Source organism: Rhea pennata, chromosome 14 (assembly GCF_028389875.1).
Source record: "Rhea pennata isolate bPtePen1 chromosome 14, bPtePen1.pri, whole genome shotgun sequence".
Lineage (NCBI taxonomy): Eukaryota > Metazoa > Chordata > Aves > Rheiformes > Rheidae > Rhea > Rhea pennata.
In genome coordinates this window covers 17,240,243-17,260,135 of record NC_084676.1, presented here as the reverse complement: position 1 = coordinate 17,260,135, position 19,893 = coordinate 17,240,243, and the positions used below count along the sequence as shown (strand labels likewise).

General features: G+C 36.3%; 1 protein-coding gene across 2 annotated transcripts in view; it reads right to left on the bottom strand.

Annotated features, from left to right (window-relative positions):
- Positions 1 to 1,877: 1,877 nt before the first annotated feature.
- FAM13B (family with sequence similarity 13 member B) overlaps positions 1,878 to 19,893 on the bottom strand; it is a 50,176-nt gene continuing 32,160 nt past the window's right edge. The window contains exons 12-25 of one of the 2 annotated variants that reach the window (XM_062587100.1): positions 17,456 to 17,523; positions 16,639 to 16,693; positions 16,057 to 16,204; positions 13,335 to 13,400; positions 12,030 to 12,240; positions 10,513 to 10,642; positions 9,935 to 10,016; positions 9,406 to 9,635; positions 8,886 to 8,969; positions 7,584 to 7,679; positions 6,218 to 6,301; positions 5,943 to 6,115; positions 5,428 to 5,529; positions 1,878 to 4,220 (exon numbers count right to left, since the gene is read on the bottom strand). In XM_062587100.1, the coding sequence (XP_062443084.1) occupies positions 4,097 to 4,220; positions 5,428 to 5,529; positions 5,943 to 6,115; positions 6,218 to 6,301; positions 7,584 to 7,679; positions 8,886 to 8,969; positions 9,406 to 9,635; positions 9,935 to 10,016; positions 10,513 to 10,642; positions 12,030 to 12,240; positions 13,335 to 13,400; positions 16,057 to 16,204; positions 16,639 to 16,693; positions 17,456 to 17,523 (1,653 nt within the window). In that variant the 3' untranslated portion in view covers positions 1,878 to 4,096. The remainder of the gene's footprint in view (positions 4,221 to 5,427; positions 5,530 to 5,942; positions 6,116 to 6,217; positions 6,302 to 7,583; positions 7,680 to 8,885; positions 8,970 to 9,405; positions 9,636 to 9,934; positions 10,017 to 10,512; positions 10,643 to 12,029; positions 12,241 to 13,334; positions 13,401 to 16,056; positions 16,205 to 16,638; positions 16,694 to 17,455; positions 17,524 to 19,893) is intronic. The other variant, XM_062587101.1, reaches the window with a different exon arrangement.

Genomic DNA, 19,893 nt, shown 5'->3' with positions numbered 1-19,893 from the left:
AGGTACTACACGGGCTCCAGTCTCTCTGTCTAATCCCACTGTGCAGGAGCTGTATCAAGAAGAAGGGATTAGGCAGGCAACTGAAGAGACAAGGAGAACGTGTTACCCATGTTCAGTGATTTGGTACTTTGGCCTCCTGGCCAGACATCCTTTCACTTCTGAGAGGGACCAGTTTAAAATAAAGCCACCTCTTCCCTTCTGTTTCAAAGGGCTCTCATTGCTATGCAGTATCGCTGGACACTTAATCCAGAAAACCTTGATCACAGGTTATCTCTTTACCTTAATTCCTAAATAGCCTGACATGCAGGAAAGCAGAGGTATTGTCTGTAACATCTCTTAATTTTTTTTCCCCCTGAACAATTATTCTGATACAAGGACATCTTGAAATTTTTATCCACAGCTATTTACCCAGAATTTTGTGGAAGAGCTTCCAAGCACTTCTCATCCTTGCTCTACTCTTCCAGACCACAGGAGACTCTCTCTATAGCCTTGCCTGGCAAGGCCCTAGCCCTGCACTCAAATCGCAGCCCAGGAAAAACTCTTTAAAAAGGTAGGACTTGGAATACTATAGCTTTGTGCTCTCTCAGGTTCTTAGGCAAGAAAATATCCTTGAATTTTTGCTTCCCTCCCCGAACTGTATCTCATCGACTTTGATTAACCACCTTCAACAGTGGGTAGTTTTCCTTCATTAAAGTCTTTCTTCACTGTTGTAGAACACATGGATTTTAAGCAGCTTCTACCAATTCACTGTTTGAAAATTTTTGTCTTCTTAACATCTTGACTACAGCAAGCTTCACCAAGTAAATAACCATAGAGGACTAGACAACAGCTCTGTAGCAAGACCTTGGTCATTCTTCAAGTCTACTAACACCATGTTTATTTCTTCCCCCATCTTTAGAGGAAAGCCACGCATCTGAGCTTGTGCATGCAAGTATCTTGGAATCAACATTCACTCTTGCCATGTACACAAGCTAATGTTCACTGATCAGAGGGAAGGTTATTCTGTCCCACCCTAAAGAGGACACTGAAGACTGCTTTCTCACTCACCCTTCCTAATTTTTATTCCCTGTTTCTTCCCACTTACCTGCACATCCTCATACATTCACAGATTCTCCACATTCAGGAATTTTTCTGTCCTCTGCCAGGCCTCACACTGAAGAGAAAAGCAGTCACAGAAAATACAACAGAGTAGCTGGTTTGAAAGACTACATAATCACCTTTCTTATGGTATTATACAAACATACAATAAAAAAATCAGTTTGGTCCAGATGAAAAGCATCCTCCTGTGCTTACAAGATTGTGCGCAGCAGCAGTGTTTATTGGCCACGAATACACAAGTAACTGCTGTAAGTGACATTGATTTTGAGGCTAAGCAATCATTAGGAATATAGAGGCACTATAAAATACTGCTCAGCAGCTGAAGGTGTCACACCCCAGGGGCAGTGAATTAGAACTGCAACAGCTCCACCAGCGATCTCCTCCAAAGGCTGCTGCTTTTAGAGCAGGAAGGAGTGTGACTCTGTCTGCACCTGTACGGTCACATTCCCAGCTGACACTCGAGCAGGGATAGAAGCTGGTATCGCACAATGTGCCAAGCTGCCAGTTCAGGAGCGGACATGGTGACTTCCCTGCTGTCTCTGCTGAGGCAGAGGCACAGAGAGGCACAGGCTAAACAGGTGAAGTTAGGGCTTGAACGGCTGTAACTGGTAGGGCTGCCTCAGCACCTGGCCCCCCAGTTCTGGTGGCTCAGCTGGGAACTCAGACCTGCCCAAGCAACAAACACCTTGAAACTACACATACATACAGGAATAATGAAGGACGCAGCATTTGTCTTTAGGAGATGGTACTGGAGGAAAAAGCACAATGAGAAACAAAAATATGACAATAAAGGTTAAGGTGTTTTTATTATAAAAGTCTATACAATGAGCACCAGACATAGCAATGCAATTATATCTGGTTTAGTTATATATATTCCATATCTATATATCCATATAGATATATAGGTTTTGCTTTTACCAAAGTAAAACTGTTATATCACAAAATGCCTAGTTCTACCATTTATTTATTGCTCAACAAGGATGGCACAAAACACACTCATAGCATAACTGTTGCCATGCTTATCTACGATATGGAATAAACAGCCAAACACTGCATAACAAACACAAAGCAGCTGTTAATTCTGAATTGGAACCAGTCTGATCACTCACTCACTTATAAAAATATTGGAATCATATAGATTTAAGCATTATAAAGGAGGAATATATTATTTAAAACATTTAAATAGTGCATATTGACATTTTGCATGTGGTATATAAAACACAAACATTCATGTACAACACTATACAGTACACATTAGTTTCAATGTTTGGATACACCCGTGTCTGCAGACTGATAGAAAAGTTAACTGAAGTGTACATTGCACAATGGAACTGAATAAAATTGATAAATGGTCTCAAGACTAGTTTAACCTCATAATTCAAGGTCCCAAATCATTTTGCTGTTTAAAAAAAGGCATACCACCAGTGCTCAATAGTTTTAGTGCTTTTTTTTTTTTTCTGAATTCCAAAAATACATGCCTACAAGCAGAGTAAAAACAAAACAAGAAGTATTCTATAGTACACAGATGAAATCTGAGCACTAAAAATCCTACTTTTAACCTATTTCATATGCTTCATGACAGAACAGCAAGCCTATGAGGTAACATGCTAGCCACATCTTACTTTGTGAGAAAGTTCATTTTTGGTCTTTCATAAAGCAGTATGATTAATAGCTGTGTTGACGTTAGCCAGTCATAAAAACGTGCAGTCAGAGTAGGTGCATGCAGAATATGGCCACAATCGAACTCATATATTGAAGAAAAAATTTACGAAAGCACCAGTTAAAATTAACACACAGACTTTGCCAGATCAAAAACAGCTGCTGATGGCTGTTGTAGAACATAAAGCTAGCAAAATCATCATTCAGCAGAGCAGATGCGATCATCAGAACATTATTTAGTTTCAACTCTGAAGCTAAATCATGCAAGGCCCATAAGCTGATTTGCTTACATCATAAAGGTTAGATCATTTAGTTTTATTCTCCAACCGTATAACAAAATCATGATAAACAGCAGTAATTTCCTCACTCAAAGCTGACACAGTTCATCTTATGGTGCACATTAGCTACACTGATTTTTAGCCCTTGATACCATACTCATTTCACGTACAGTGGAATTTTAACTGACCTAAGCCAGGTCTTTTCTGCTGGAGCTGCGCAAGTCTGAGCACCATCAGATTTCCAATACACTGAAATGTTCATTATGTTCCTCAAATCTTCTGAAAGTGGAGATGCAGTATCCAATTCAGACAAAACACCATGTCACCACTAGCTGATAAACAATAACTGGTAAAATGATAAAATGAACAGTAACGTAAGTCCTGTAGGCAGCATGTGATATAACTTTTCAGTTTTCCAAGTTTTAAGAGACACTAAGCAAGGTCACATTCTGGTTTGTCCACTGTCATCTTTATCAAGGAGGATACATGACCACTAAGTAGCAAAATCCATAGATGTTAATTATTACTGTGTGATAGATGCAATTTAGAATATCAAAAATTAAAGTTGTTCCACAGCAGTCCTTTGAAAGGAATTCAGTCCAGTTTTTAAATGTCCCAAGAAAAAAAAAGAGCCGTGTGTTTAATTTGCTGATTTTTTTCCCCCATAATAAAAAATAGGCAACAGGAATAGTTCAGTGAAGCATTATGATATAGGTAATTTCTTCAATAATGCAAAAGGTTGGTAATACCAAAAGTCTCAAAGCTCTTGAATGCTAAAGAACAAAATGCTATAGTCTTTTTGGAACAAGATGCATATGTAACACAAAATTTTGATGGAAACTGTGGTTGCTTAAGTTGGATAGGGCAGTCTCGAACTTAAAAATCTTATTTGCTCTCTAGACAGGACCTACTTACCCTTCAAACATGTTATAGTGGCACCACAATAAAGTGCACAAACTGGATTCTTTCAACAGTGCATGACAAATGAACACAAGCACTCAATAAGTACAATGGTAGCATAAGGAAAGATTATGTTATTCAATGTTTTGGAGGAACATAATTTATATTGACTTTGAAGAGTCTTGTTTGCTGATAAGGACTTCTAACAGCCTAAGTTTGGCTTTAATTTTCTTGTACTCCCTGTACTCATCAAGCATTGGAATCCGGTCTTCTTTCTGCACGTTCCTGTAAAAAGAAACGTATTTGAGTTTCAAGAAGATCCTATATATTGTTGAAAGTCAAACACAAAAGCAGCAAAGGGCAGTTAGCTTAAGACAGACAGAAACATTTTTGGCAGGTGGTTAACCAGTAACAGGCATATTGTTATATTTTAGTTCTTCGTAGTTACAATTGCCATAAACTGACACTGCTGAATGGAAAAGCCGGTGCATTTGTTCAACACAGCTGCCGTAACATAGTTTATAAAGCTTTTTGATAATTTCTTCTGCAGTTTTTACTAACAGTTTGTGAAGACTTTTTCATTTCAGGTCCTGCATATACATTACAGAAAACATCAAGGTTTACGTTTGGTTTAGGTACATTTACATTTTCACTAAATTGAGACTGACCAACAAAATGATAGCACAGAATTATTCTTATTTACTTAAGACTAGATTATAGTAAATTAATCTATCAGTAATTATTTTTAAATCAATCATTCACTATTAACCTCAACATTTGCAATCAAAGTCAATGGGAGTTATGTCTCAAATTCAACAAGTGTATGATGGAACCATTAGTGAAATTTGTAAAACTAATTGCCCAGCAGTTTATGGTTAATGAGAAATACAGTAGCGATTGTAGTTAAGTAAGAATTTACACCAGTCAAGAAAATGATCTACCTCTTGAGTGTTACTAGTTTTGTTCATGAGGTGACACCCCTCGAAAAACCTCCTATTGCACACATGGCAGCGGTTCAATCAAATTCATGACAATATACATTCAAACAAGATGCCTAAAATAACTATATAAAAATAAAAGAAAAAAATAAAAATAAAAAATCCACCCCCTTTATTGGTGAAGCAGTTATCACTGTCTGAACTGGCCTACTAGAACAAACAACAAATAGGTGTTTCTGGGGAAGGGAAGCCTGGCTACGTTAAAAATAGAGGGACAATCTGAATAGTTTTTATAAAAGTTAATTCTTCCAATTTCATTACTATGCCTTACAGATTTTAACAGGGGAAGTAGAAGACTAAGGAGCAGGCTTTCCTCTATTAAAAAATACATGAGCTAGCACCAGTCATACCTTGAAACCAATCTCCTTCAAGAAATTATTCATAGTAAAGATTAAAACAGATTAGATTCCATTTGACAATACTCATTTTAAAAGTGAAAAATGTAGCTACAGAACAAAGCTGCTGTCCAGCATCTATTCTTCTGTTAAACAAACCTTCCATTCTGTTGATAAAACTCCTCTTCAAATTCTCGTAAAGTCTTGCGTAGCTTCTTTTTTTCAGCTCTGGCTTTCCACAGTTGCTCCAACAATTCTGGCCTACAAATTCAAGTGAAAGAAAATACTGTTGGCCCTATAATAAAATTTAAATTCTTCAAAGTATGCTCAAAAACAATTGAACTAGTTAACTAATACTAACTTGATCTCCTCCACAAGGAGTATGGCATCTGTTTGATAATGAAATACTGAAAACATCTAGTAGTTAATAAAAGGGTGCAAGTTTTCTGCTGTCTACACAGCAAAAATAGGTTGAGGAAAATGTAGAAGACTAACTTGCTGAATACAAAAAGATCTTAGTCAGACACGTCAGAGGAAGGAACACTCATTCAATCCGAACAGTTCCTGGTAAGTGGTGAACTTGTCAATTCTCAATTTCATATTTCATGTCATGACTGTAAGTGCAATCAGTGCAACTGCTGTAATAGTGTTAGTCATTTCTCATTTATACATACATAGAAGCAGCTCGGGTGCTTGACAGCCTAAGGTCCCGGGTCAGTTTCTCTTGACCATCTTCAACATCAGACTCCGAGTTTTCAACTGGGCTTAAAACAGACTGTGTTTGGACAGCAGTTTTTAAGATATCATTCAGGTCTGCAGACAAACCATCACTTTCCTCCTCTTCTTCCTGAACAGCCAAAGTAGGAATTCAAAACAAATATGAAACACTTCCATTCCTTATTGCATCTGCTGAGAAATATATGTATATATTTTAATGCACTGTACACACCTTAATTTCTTCAAAAAAATGGGCAGTTTCACCTTCAATAATGGGCTGTAACACCTGCCCCCGCCTCTTGGTTGACGGCGACCCCTGAAATATTTAAGCTTGTTTCATTACATTCAATTAAGCATTAAATGCTGTATGGGGTAAATACAATTTTTTTCAAGTCATTGCAATTAATGAGTATTTCTTCATTCAGAAAAGTAGAATAAATATCCTTACAGAACACAAATGGGACAACTACAAATGATACCTGAAAAAGGACAAGAAAAGCCCCCTCTGTTGAATTGTACATCTAAAAGCTACCCTACAATTGAGAAAACTAAGGGAATTCTCTGATAATAAAGTACAAGGAGGTTTTAAGGATTTTTTCTTCTCCATAGCACATGCAAGAAAAGAATGATCTTGAGCTGGCCCCTGTTATCTCCATACACTTCACCTGAGAGGGGATTGCTAAGAACAATTAGAGTAAAATTAGACAGCAGATTAAATCGCTGCTGTGTAAGCCACTGCACAGATACGTAAATCTGGTGGAGGACTATCTCACGTCAGCTCTCTTCCTTACGAAAAGGTCAAATAACTAATATCAAAACTATGTTGTGTTGCATGTCTGAGTCAGCATGCAAGATTTTGATTAGAGTTTGCGAAGAACAGCCAGCCAGCTGTTTGTTATTCCACAACTTTTTGTATGTCACTGCAAACAAGGTTACATCCATCTCCCTGCATAACATGGAAACCCTTCTCCTCCTCATTTCTTCCATAATATATTGCTTGTAAGCACGTACAAGACAAGACTGGAGTAGGGGGAAGCACTGCAAGTTAGAAGGAAATGAAGTTAAAATAACAAAAAAGCACAGATGTTTTACAGATGCTGCAGACATTGATAACATATCTCAAATTGGTGAAACAAGCAGGAATGAGACGGTTCTTATACCAGTCCTTTCACTCATGCCTCTGGTGACAACTTGAGCTAGAGAAGAGGCAGGCTTCACTGCAACTAGCATTGCTATTCATGGGAGGACAATACGTACCATGGAACTACACCTAGCACAGTGACTTGGGAATGTCTCAGCCAATTAAAGTTAGACCAGCTTATTTACTTCTACCAGGAACCATCTACTCCCTAAGAGCCATCAGGTCAAAGACAGCTTTGAACTGCTCTGGTCTCAGCAGTCAATCAAATGCCCCAAGTACAATGACAACATCCTGCATCTTCCAAAAGTAAGAGGTGTTTTATGGAACAGTATTACTAAACTCTTCTAAAGTCAGCCTAGCACTTCAAAAGTGGAAGGAAGGAAAAAACAAAACAAAACAAAACAAAAAAAAAAAAAGAGGGAGAGAGAAGAGAAAAGATTATATTTGTTTTACTCACAAGGATAGGAGTAATGCTTGCTCTAGTTAACATTTGTTTTACAAGTCTGTATCTGTCATAAAGTGGCTTCACAATATGTCTTTCTTCTCTAGTAACCTAAAGGCAGAGAAACCACAAATTAATTACACCAGTCACTCAGTAATATACAAGCAAACACAAAGTGCATTGCTTCTCATGCCAGGCCTCTAGCACATTCCAATTGGGAATATAAAACTAATTTAAATAGTGTGGGCTTTGGTTTTTTTTAAACCTCCAAGGAAAGGAGTGGGTGCTTTTTTCTCTTGCTTTCTCACTTTGACTTTATATTTTTCAGGTGAAGTTTAGAAGAATTCCTAAAAGTTAGGGCAGCTCCAGTAGGAGCAAATGCTCTATCTTTAAAAAACTATGGAAAAGAAGAGGGGGTGAGGGAAAAAAAAAAAAAAGGAGAGAGGGAAAAAGGAGGGAAGGACCAAAAACTAGGGAAGAAGACTACAAGAACCACTGAGTGACTAGCAATGATGATTCTACAGAAATGATAGAGGTGAAGGAGGAAAGAGAAAAAAAATAAATACAGAAAGATGAAACTGTGGAGGGAGATCTGATTTTACTCTCAATTCTTGATCACTATGTATAATCAATCTTTAAAGCTAGCCTGAAGATTTCCTGGGATTTTCTTCCAAAGGAGATTGTAGAGCCAGTGCCAATACCTCCAAGGTCATTATTCTGCCTTCCTTGGCTTTTAGCACTGAAGGCTTGGGCAGACTGACATGGCAGTGCTGATCGTCTAGTTAATGCGTCAAATCCACAGAGCTGATAAGAGCAATAAGGATCTTGTGATAGGACTAATGGATACTGACTACTTACAAAATAAAACCCAAAATTTTAGGGGCTAATTGTTACTCACTTACTCTTACTTCCATATATCCATTTATGTAAGATATACACCTCATACTTGAAATACTAACATCTTTTAATTTGTTGGTGAAATCCAGAAAAACCTTTCAGGCCTGATCCCAGGATCAACAGCTTGCTTTTAAGACTTGTTTGCTTCACAGAGAAATATGGAGCCAAACTCTATAAATCACATTGCAAACCACAATAGCCTACCCATCTGTGGAAAAACAGCCTATATAATTAATCATTACATAAAATTCTACTTTTTAGAAGTCAATGCAATAAATTCCTCTAACAGTAACATGGAAATTGATGTATAACTTTGTGTCTTGAGAAAAACAGTATCAAATATTGTTGCTACTCTTAAAAGAGAGCTACCGTTGTCTGCGTATACATTAACATAGTTTGATGAAGTAAATCAGGTATTACCGGCCGTCCATGCTGACTTTCATAATACAGGAGACTTTTCTGAAGAGATGTTTTCTCCTCTACCAAATGGTCCTTTGTCATTTTCTGTCAGAAGAACAATTTACATCTAATCAAACACAAGTCACGTCAACAGCTTTCCTACATTAACAGCTATAGAGACACCTTAGCCAAACTTAGCTTAGTTAACACATATCCCACCTCATCCATTTAAAGCTATCCAATATTATCAGCAGATACTTGTAAAAATTTTAACAAACACTGAGCAAGAAAAATGTCGTTCAACTTGACCATTTCCCCACAGAGTCTGAAGTATGGGGGCTTGGGTAAGGGCTACTAGACAGAGACATCATTTTATGACAAAACAACATTCTGATGTTGTTTTAAGTGTTAAGATAGTCAGGTCACCAATTTACTTACAGCTTTGCAGGGTCACAGTTTATGTTATGTTCAAGTGTTTGACAGTGCTCTATTACCTTCTGCTATTCACCTAGTAGCAGCTTAACCATAAGCTTATGCTTACTTTTATATCTTCTGGCAAACATCTTTCAACTCGTTTCTCCTTTAATCTTTTCAAGATGAGTTCAACTGTAGCTTCCTTGGAGGGCTTCTTCTCTTTCTGCACAACCCGCATCTCATCTTCATTTTCTTCATCCTCTTGGTCAAGAGAAGAGCCAAAACTTTTTGGAAGTGTGTTACTTCGTGGACGTGTTTGAGGTATGAACTCTCCATCTGAGCTCTTCTGCTTTGCATCTGAAATGAGAAAAGTTATCCAATCTAAAAATTTAAAATAACTTTCAATTGATTTAATTGTAAATAAAGGACATAACACAGTCTGCACAGGCAATTTTCTCCTCCAGTAAACTAAAAACAAAGCCCCAAGAATAATTTTATTTGGCTTTTGCAATAGAATAGGTCAGAATCTAGAAATTAAAGTTCTTTACTACCCTGTGGAATTTCCTTGAATGACATATCACTTCCATTTTAGTGATTTAGATAATTCACATTTGTATTTAAAAAAACAAATTCTTTTTTTTTTAAACAATCCTTACCTTTTATTTGCTTTCTCAGTTTGGTAAGGTCAGTCATCCATTTCAAAACTTTAGGGTTGGCTGCAATATCACTATAGGAGGGCTGAAAAGAAATACAGAGAAACTACATTTGCATAAAGTCAAACATACACTAAAGCTTTTTTATAAAGATTTCAATCATATAGGACAGTGAAAGTGGCTAGTACCAAGGATGCCACCCTTCGTACCAGCTCAAATCTCCGTGTCAACATAATGGACAACACCTCTGAAAATAGATTTGAAATAGAACACCAGAAATTGAACAGGCTTGAATAAGAAGTGAACCACCAAGTAAGATGCTTTTTTCTCTCCCCTTATCTCATCTGACATCCTCAGTCTCACTGTGTAAATGTCACTGTGTGCCCTTCTTTGGGCTCAGGTATTATGGCTTATTTTCTGCTCCTGCTGTTTTTTCACTTCAATTTTGCAGACAGCAGCATGTAACAAAATTATTCATATTTTGTGATTCACAGTTAGTTACCCCGTACTGAACTACTGGAAGTAGCTTAGCTCTACTATGAGGTAACTTATCTTGCATAAAAGCACAAGTGGTAACTTACCTTACTGTTTTTCTCTTTTTCAAATTGTTCCTCAAATTGCTTTATTTTTCTCTGTAATTTCTTGACAAGTTGATACGGAGTCTTGTCTTCCCTTTTGTCATCTTTAGAGCTAAAAGATGCTCTTCGTGTTCTGTAATAAAAACATTTTTAAAGCATCGTTTTAAATAATTAAAAAGTGCAAGAAACTGCATCTTTTTTCTTTTGAGTAACAGATGACTAAATTCAGTATTTCTTTTCTCAGTTTACAATTCATTCTTCTCGAGTTTTCAATCAGAGATATTTATTTACTGAATCAAAATGCCTTGATCTGCTGCCTTCAAAATGTGATGTCCTGTTTTTTCCTTTCTAGTTTCTGAAAGATCTTTCAACACAACTAGTGATACCTATGTAGTTTGAGGCACTAGAAAATACTACAAATACTGCAGATCCTTAGTAGTTTGAGAATGATGAGAAGAGCTATTATAATCATAACTTTTCAGCAGGTCAGTCATCGGTGTTTTTTTTTTAACAGTATTCCTCAACCATACTTTCTGCTGCTGCTAACCGGAAAAAACTTGGAAAAGTATCCTTTTGCATCAATAACTCTACGTTGTACGGAGAATCAGGGATTCTGAACTTGGTCTTTCCTGTTCCATATTTTCTCATTTCGTAGGATTATTTCTTCCCTAACAAGCACAGAAACTTTTCTTACACTACTTCTCACAGCAACAGTATTAGATAGTCAGGTCACCAATTTACTTACAGCTTTGCAGGGTCACAGTTGCCAATGTCACACAAACAACTTGCACCTTCTTTAATAAATTCAGCTTTTACACATTGAGGTAAATGAGCTTCACCCTCTAAGCCACCAAAAAAAAGGGGCCTGCACAAAGAATCCTGTCTTCACTGTACTGCTGTCTCACAGCTCTCCAGCAACTGATACCTTCCTATAACCGTCCTGAATGAAGGCTTTCCATAGCCCAAATGAACAGTCTTACATACTATTACTGCACACTTTAGTTGCAATAATTTGTGCAACTTGTTTCACACAGCATGTTGTCTGCTCCCAGCGAAGAGAACCAAACCTGAAATAATGCTACATGAAAATAGATATTCATGCTACAGAACCCCGTCCCGAATTACATAAAGTCAGGGGCCAGCAGTCTAGTAAAGAATGGTAAACAGAATATATAAATACTTCTTCAGTCCAGGAAGTGCCATTACAGTAGGCACCAGCAGCACTGACTGAATGCCAGGAAATATTTCATAAGCTTGTCCTATTTTTATACTCTCAGTATCTGCCAGCAGCCACTTTCTGAGACACGACACCATCCTAGATGAATCTCTGGTCTGACCCAATATGGCAGTTTCCAGGTATGTAAAACAGCCAAATGGCCATATAAAGCTACATTTGACTTTGGTCTTTAATTGATCATATCACAAAAACCTATTAGGCTCTTAAACAGTTAACAGTATCTGCATACTGGCAGTCTCACCTCCTACCCCCAAATCTTACCAAATTGTATTAAAATACACACCTAACAAAAGAAAGTGCTTTGGATGAAGGATCTAATGTTTCTGGATCATGCAAGAAACGTTGGCTTTGTCCAAAATCCAAACTACGATGAGACAATACGGGGTGACAATCTTCTTCCAAAGGATGATTAGTCATTCGTCCAGCCTGTGGGGAAAGCTGTGCTTCTCCAGATTCACTGTCCTCCTGCCAGGATTTGAAAGCAGGAAATGGATCTATAGCATAAAAAAAGAAAAAGGACACAAAATCGTACTAGTCTTAACAGAATTATAAACAAGAGTCAGAAGGAAACACAAATGCATACCCAATGCTTAGTCTTGTATGCTATAAAGGATGTGGTGTCTCACACAAAGTGAATAAATACAGTGAAATACATCTGAAAGCTACAAATTCTGTCATATGACAATTGAAAGAAAAAGGTACTGAAACGAAGTATGCACACTAGGATCCCTTTTTCAAAGTGTATCTTAGGAATATGCATTCCTGAACAACTCAATAGTGTAACAGTACCTTGTTTACTAATCCGAAATCTGAAGGTTAGAAGAATAGATTTATTATCTGTTGCAATATATTGCTGTGGAAATCAATTTTCATATACTGCCTTAGTACTTTCAAGGATTGTCCTCTTGGTTTTGAACAAAGCTAGGTAAACTTGACGGTACCTCTCTTTAGGTATTAAACTCATTAGCTTAGTCTTTTTAAAGGAAGATTTTTATTTATTTAAATCCATCTTGACACCACTGAGAAAAAGAGATTTGTTAACTTCTGGAAGGCAATTTCTCTCTAAAGCAGAGGATTCCAAAACAATAGAATATTTTTTAAATGCCCATGTAAGCTAGTTACTAATATCCTTTATTGTTCTCAGATATGGTTTTCTTGCTGTCTAATAAAAAAAGCTGACAGCCTTCCAAGCATTTCAATTTAAAATAAAACCCCTTTTTACTTTCAGAATGCTGCTGCCTATGTTTTCCGATGCAAATCAGAAATTTGAAAATTGGGTTCAAAGTGTGCAGAACAACAATAAAACCCACAAAGTAATCTTTAAAAAAAAGATAACAACCCTTGTACCTGCTTTCCACTGCATAATTACTAAGCATTATGGGGCTTTTGTTTTGTTTTTTTAAGCTAGAATCTTGCCTGTCTGCACAGTTCAAGATACAACTTAAAAAAATAAAATAAAAAGTAAAAAAAAAAATTGTAGATCAGAATATTCCCAAGATATAAGGGACAGCAGGTGAAGGGTTAGTTAGAAAGCAAACCATAAACTATCAAAAGGCAGATAACTGAACGTATGGCGAACCATACTTACCCTCCCCTTCTCTCTGCAGATGCATTGTTTTGAAATCAATGAGGGGAAAAGTGATAGGGCATGGCGCTAATAAAATGAAAAAGAATGGCAAAAATACTAAAGTGAACACACAGCACAGTCAGAACAAACCATACATAACATGTAAAGCAGGAAGATACAGTACCAGGGGAAAACATCCCATCTTTGGGCCAAGCCCTGAGCACTCTCAGCTTCCAAGCAATTTCAATGGCAGGTAAGGATGCTCAGCCCTTAGCAAAATTAAACTGTTTACTGAAAAAGTTTACAAAGAACTGACAAAGGAATAGTAAAGACTTACTGTACTTCAGTAAATGTCTCATGCATCTCTATGTTAACAAAAACCAAGTTCTAAATATAATTTTGCTCACAGTTCAAAGATGGTAGCGATTTTCAAAAAGCAGGACAAATGCAGAAAAATCTACTCAGAAATGTAGATCAACTGATCTGCATTTTTCTCCTACTAAGCTAGGAAGTATTCCATGCTCATTTTCAAGAGCTATATTGGTTACATGACCAAGTTTTCCATCACACAGGCTTTAATATTCAAAATCTCGTAGAAGACTTGAACTAGTACAGATTGCTTTACAAAATCGATCTACTTAAATGGAATGCCACAGGACCTGCAGTGCCTTGAACACTGAGGTCCTAATATATACTCCAAACAGGACCGAAGAATAGCCAAACCTGAAGTACTTCACAATGAAATACCATGTGTCCTGCAAAATATCATGATTTTATTACTACTATATTTTACTATGTATTATATATTTATATACAGATAAGCTACTTTCTGTTCAAGGTAAGGATCATAAAATTATTTAGACATATGAAACCAAAGTGTCTTTTATGAACAGAATAAAAGAAAAAATGAAAATGGAAGCCACAAACCTTATGGGAATATGTATTAAAACAAGTTAAAATAAATAGAGGGTGCAACAAAACATAACATGTAAGTAAACAATTAACATAAATAAAACAGAGAACAAAAGTTATCAACTTGAGCAACAAGAGTGAAAACCTGGACTCAGTGTCTTTAGATGCCTGCAAAGTGACTCCTATGACATGACATACTCTGAGCGTACTGTTTGCCAGGGCTCAAAAGGATCAACTGGCAAACATGACAAATACAGATAAGCCAATCCCAAACTGCAAACTTAATCATTTTACAAAAAGGTTAAAAAGGAAATATGGATTCATGCAGGGAATTAACTGAGAAAACATGTAAAAGCAAGCAGAACACAAAAATAAGTACTGTCAATATTGGTGACTAACAACTTTTTAAGTTATCGCTACTTGAGCTTAAGGCAAAGCTTTACACACTGACACGCTACAACTACAAGCTGCACTGTTAACCTATGCACATTTCAGGAATACTTCAGCAGGCTTATTGTTTATAACACAGCAACCAAAAAGATAATTGGATTCATTTTTTGTTACCAGTGACTTATTGATGTTTGATGGTGACCCCTTACAGACATCTCAAAAAATAGCTGTCACTGGAACAACCTGCTGGAAGTAAACCCTCATCCCTGCATAGTAAACCTGTACTAACATCAACCACCTCATATTTACAATTTGTATAAATGAGACATAAATGGACTTTGATCACCCTACTACTGGTGCCAATTCGTAATACTTTAGCAAACTACATCAATTCCATTTTTTAGGTGCAAAACAACTGATGATTCAGAATATCAGCACCAGGCAGAGGACAGGATATAACATACAGAGAAGTGCCTCCAGATAAACAACTATTTTGAAAATAAAATAATGTCAAGAACGTGTGTTTTTTTGTTTGTTTGTTTGTTTGTTTTTGTTAGGGTAGAGAGAGGTTGTGTTTTTATGCAAGTGTAAGGACAGCCTAAATGGTTATTCCCAGACATCTGACCAATAAAGTTCAATGAAATCAAGTTTAGGGACTTGCTACACCTGGAAGACTATAAAGAATCAGCAGGTTATAAAATGTAGAGAAAGCGCTCGAAGACAAAACTTTATTTCATACAATTGAAATATTATTTTGCTAATGTTTCTAAGATCCAAACAGTATACCAAAAGGGGCACAGAAATAGTACCCATGTGCAACTTAGCTTTTATTTGAAAATTGAGAGCTGTTTCAATTTGTCCAATGGCAAGAGAACCAACATCTGACATTCCTGATGTTTAAAACAACCAATAGATTTTTTTCAGACTAAGTAAGTGGCTGTATTTAGTAGTTTAGTTATTTTAAGTCAAATTTAGCTAGTATTAGAACTTAAAACAGTTTACATTAAAAAAAAATCATTCACAAGGATAAAAACAATGTGAATACCACTATATGACACAACCAGAGAAAGCATTTTTAAGGGGTCTGATATACTCAGGGTTCTGGAAACATTAAGTCAGTTAAGTTCCTTTAAAATTCCTAGTATGAAACTTAAGCTTTTTTGCTATCTTCAGTTGCTCTTTTTGAGCTTTTTTTTTTTCAGTTTTTTTTTAAAGCTCCTTTCTTAATTCAGTTGCAGATAGTTCTGAAACAAGATGGGACCTATGTCATAACTTGGCCAATCTTACTGTAGGTACAGGAACAAATGCAAAAACTTGAAAAAAAAAAAAAAACTAAAAAAAAAAAAAAAGAAAACTCAAGCTATCAAACTGCTTGCTCTACTTTGGCAAAAAGCTTTACTTATCATGAGTAACTACACTGCAAACTAAAGGTGAAAATTACCTTCCCATTTGTCACCATCCGATACATTTTTCAGATCTAGACGTGGTACTTGGACACCCACAGCTTCTTCAGAAACAGTAATGTTGCCATCCCCTGACACCCCTGAATCAGTATTTGCATTAAGATCACAAGTCTTGCTGGTTGAATCCTGTATTTAAATAACAGACAAGAATTTTTTTTATATTATTTAGCAACTGGAAATCAGGTAACAAATCAGTGTCAGTCTCAGCACCTCTGGAAGTTTTCTGCAAAAAAAATCCTTTTTTTCCTGTCTCAAGTGACAATACTCCCACATTCAATACAGTATTACAAACAAACTTCTTTCTTCCACAGTAGTAGTCAGTTATTAACCTTATAAAACATTCCTTACACTAGATGCATAAATATAAGCCTACTGTGCTGCCAAAAGTTTTTGTGCAGCCAGGTGATAAGATCTCTGACAGGGATTATGCAAATCTAGCAGCAGGATGACCAATATAACAGAAGTTGTTAAAAGCGAGGTTTATTGTTTTTCTTATCTCTATTTAAGAGAAATTTACAAACAATTGTGTATTTGCATATAAATTAAAATCACAAACTTACCAGAAACACCTCTGAAGTTATTTTGTCATTACCACCAAGCAATATACTCTTTTGCCTAAAAACAAGAAACAGACTGGTTATCATTTTAAACACAAATTCTTAATAGACAGTAAGTATTATATATTCTCCCTACATGTTATTCTTAGACACTTCAGTCCAGTTTTAACACATATGCAACACATTTCCTTGAACTGAAAATTAATATTCTGGGTAGCAAATATTACATTACTCTTTTGGTTTTGTTCTTCACACAGAACTTCAAACCGAAGCATGTAAACAACAACTGGACTTAAACTAAATGGAAAATAAAAACATAATGGAAAATAAATAAAGCTCAAGTCTTTATTTATTCCCAAACTGAGAGCAAATATTTTGAAATTCAACTGCACTAAAGCTGAAATCTCAGTCAATGCTGAACCCAAACTGCAAATGAACTGAAAAACTTCCTGGTTAGATACTGTATTAATTCTGAAACCATTAAGAGTCACAAAATGTCCCAAAATTATTTGAAGAAAACATTTTCTCTTCCATTTCTCTTGCCCAGAGCAAAGGGTGATTCACGAAACATGACATCAATCATATAAGTTTGTATCAAGTTTCTCTTAAGTGCATAAAGTTCTCTGCCTTTTATTTCATCAGCATAAAAAGATAATTCCAGCTCATCCTTGCTGTTTTTATATGTGAGAAATTATGCGTTTTGTTTTCCCTCCCATATATTATACTGTGCTGTAACAAATTACCAGAGTTTGGTGTACTTATGTTTCCAAATTGAAGTTACGGAATCTGCCAACTTAAGTGATAAATGAAACATTCATACCTTTCACTATTATTTTCTCCATCAACTTCTGCATCTTTACCACATGGTTTCAACAATAAGTCTGCAGTCTGTTGGCAAAAAGTAGGTTTAGAAAGATTTGGGACTGGTATTCTCAGCTGAAAACATTTCTGTAATCATCACTGACCACAAAAAGCCCTCCAGTACAAAACTGAAGGGTTTGGGTTTTTTTGTTTTTGGGTTTTTTTTTTTTAATATGTGGGAAGAAATTGTACTTGCTAACCATGTAACATTTTTTACATTCAAAGTGAGGCCAGTTACCAGTCGTTTTACATGGAAAATAAAAATCCACTGGATATATCACTAGAAGGCAGATAATGGCTTTCCATCTTCAGATGAACCATTTTCCCCCCATATTTTTTAGGATATAAGCAACACTTTCACTACAAATGCTCAAGAGTAGCACAAAGTTTAGGGTGACTAAAATCTTTGCAACAAGTATATCCTAGTCTCAAAGATACTTACACTGGATGAAAACTCGTGCTCACCATGTGTAAAATGAAACAAGTCTGACAGACTTTCTAAAAGGAACTACTAATCCCTGTAGCTAAATAAAGTACCAACAGAACTGGAAAGGGATGAAGAAATGTTGGCAGTTATTCTATGACACCATCTCATAAAAAAAGTTCAGACGAATACACATCACCATTTTGTTTACTAAAGGCTGGTAAGAGAAAGACTGATCACTTCAAGGATCCAAGACTGATTACTGGAAGTATTTAAGCCAAAGGCCAGTACCTGTTTTCCTCAACCAGTGCCTTATTTTGGAGAATTACAAGCAATTTGAAACATGAAATATATCCTCCTAAATCACACATTACATTTGATTTCAGGTTTTAAGCTCTTGCAAATGAACTTTAAAATGTAGGAACATAAAACAAAAGATCAGAGTTCAAATATACATAGCAACTCCTAATCATACAAGACTGACAGTAATATTTGCCCTTTCTCAGACAGAACTCCATTATTTTGTTTATATTACTTCAGTCTTCTAGTCAACTGAAGGAAATAATTTCCAATTACAATATATTTGGAACAGTCCAACAGATAATTTTCAGTCTGGAGATGAGCTGTGCAGCTCTTAGTCACATTTGCTGTGGTTGTGGAAAAAGCTGCTTCCGCTTCCACTTCAGACCCAAAGAAGAGCACGTGCACAAGAGCTCATCTTTTGTTTCCTCCAATCCTATAGGTCATCTTTTAAAACTCCTTTCAGACAAAAGAATCACAGTAGCATCCACCCTAATGATACAACTTTCCAAAGAAGTTGACATGGTATACTAACAAGAAGGTAAAACTGAGATTTAGAAGAACAAAGTTTCTCTCTAAACCTTACCATTGAAGTCAATGGACAGAAATGTGCCAAAAAGCGAAAAAGGCCAAGAACGATACCGTGTACGACAACAAGAGTGCATCTATGCACAAGCATGCAACTCCCAAGCATCAGTTTTCCCTTCATACTCTTAGCATATTAATGTACATAGAACTGACAAGTGCACATACTTCATTAGAAGCATAATTCACATTTCTCAACTGTTCTTTCACTGAAACCATTGAAACTGCAAAAATACAGTGAAGAACCACTGGTTTATTTTTTGTTTCTCCATCTGCATCTGTATGTTTTGAGTTTTGATTTCTGAGACTCGACATTTATTTTATCCAAGAAACCAAGAGGAAGTAAGGAGAAAGAGTTAGCAGTTAATACGAGCAGTCCACTTTCTATTGCTCTTGAAGATTTCCATTGTAAAAAGATTCCAAAAATCTAAAGCAAATGTTTCTTTGGAGAAGGGGAGGGGTGGGGAGGGGAGAAAAAAAAAGGGGGGGGGGAAGACTTCTTAATAGTCTGTCAAGACAGACACATGCAGAAGCATGCAACTCTTCCCAGTACTTTCAGAACAGTTCTTGCCAGCACAGTATTTCACCTGGATTGAATAAAGTACCACCTAATTTAATAACATTTTTTGTGCATTATACCCTACAGGATAGCAGTCTAATAAATTTTTTATAACAAGGTTTGGCATTAATGCATCGGGAAAGAATCTGGACAATCAATATGTTCCATTAAATTTTAAATTACAGAATGAAGTTCTAAAACAATATGCAGCAGTGAAAAATTTGGCTCGTTAGGCGATTCAAAAGAGTTGCTGGGATCCATGAGAGAAAACAGAAAGCTAGACAAAGAACGCATTACAACAGTGAAAAGCACAACAGCAATGCCTTGTTTTAATAATAACACAGGAGTCCAGGCAAGAGTCATGGTTCCACTACACTAAGGCATCAGTTTCTATCTTTTGAAGCTCGCAGACCCATTAAAATCATCCAGTTGCTAACAGTGGGTTTATTTTTCTAGTTATCTTTCAGGAAACCCTCAAACTGAGTTAAGGGTTCACAGACAAGTTAAAAACCATTGTAGAAAGTTCCCC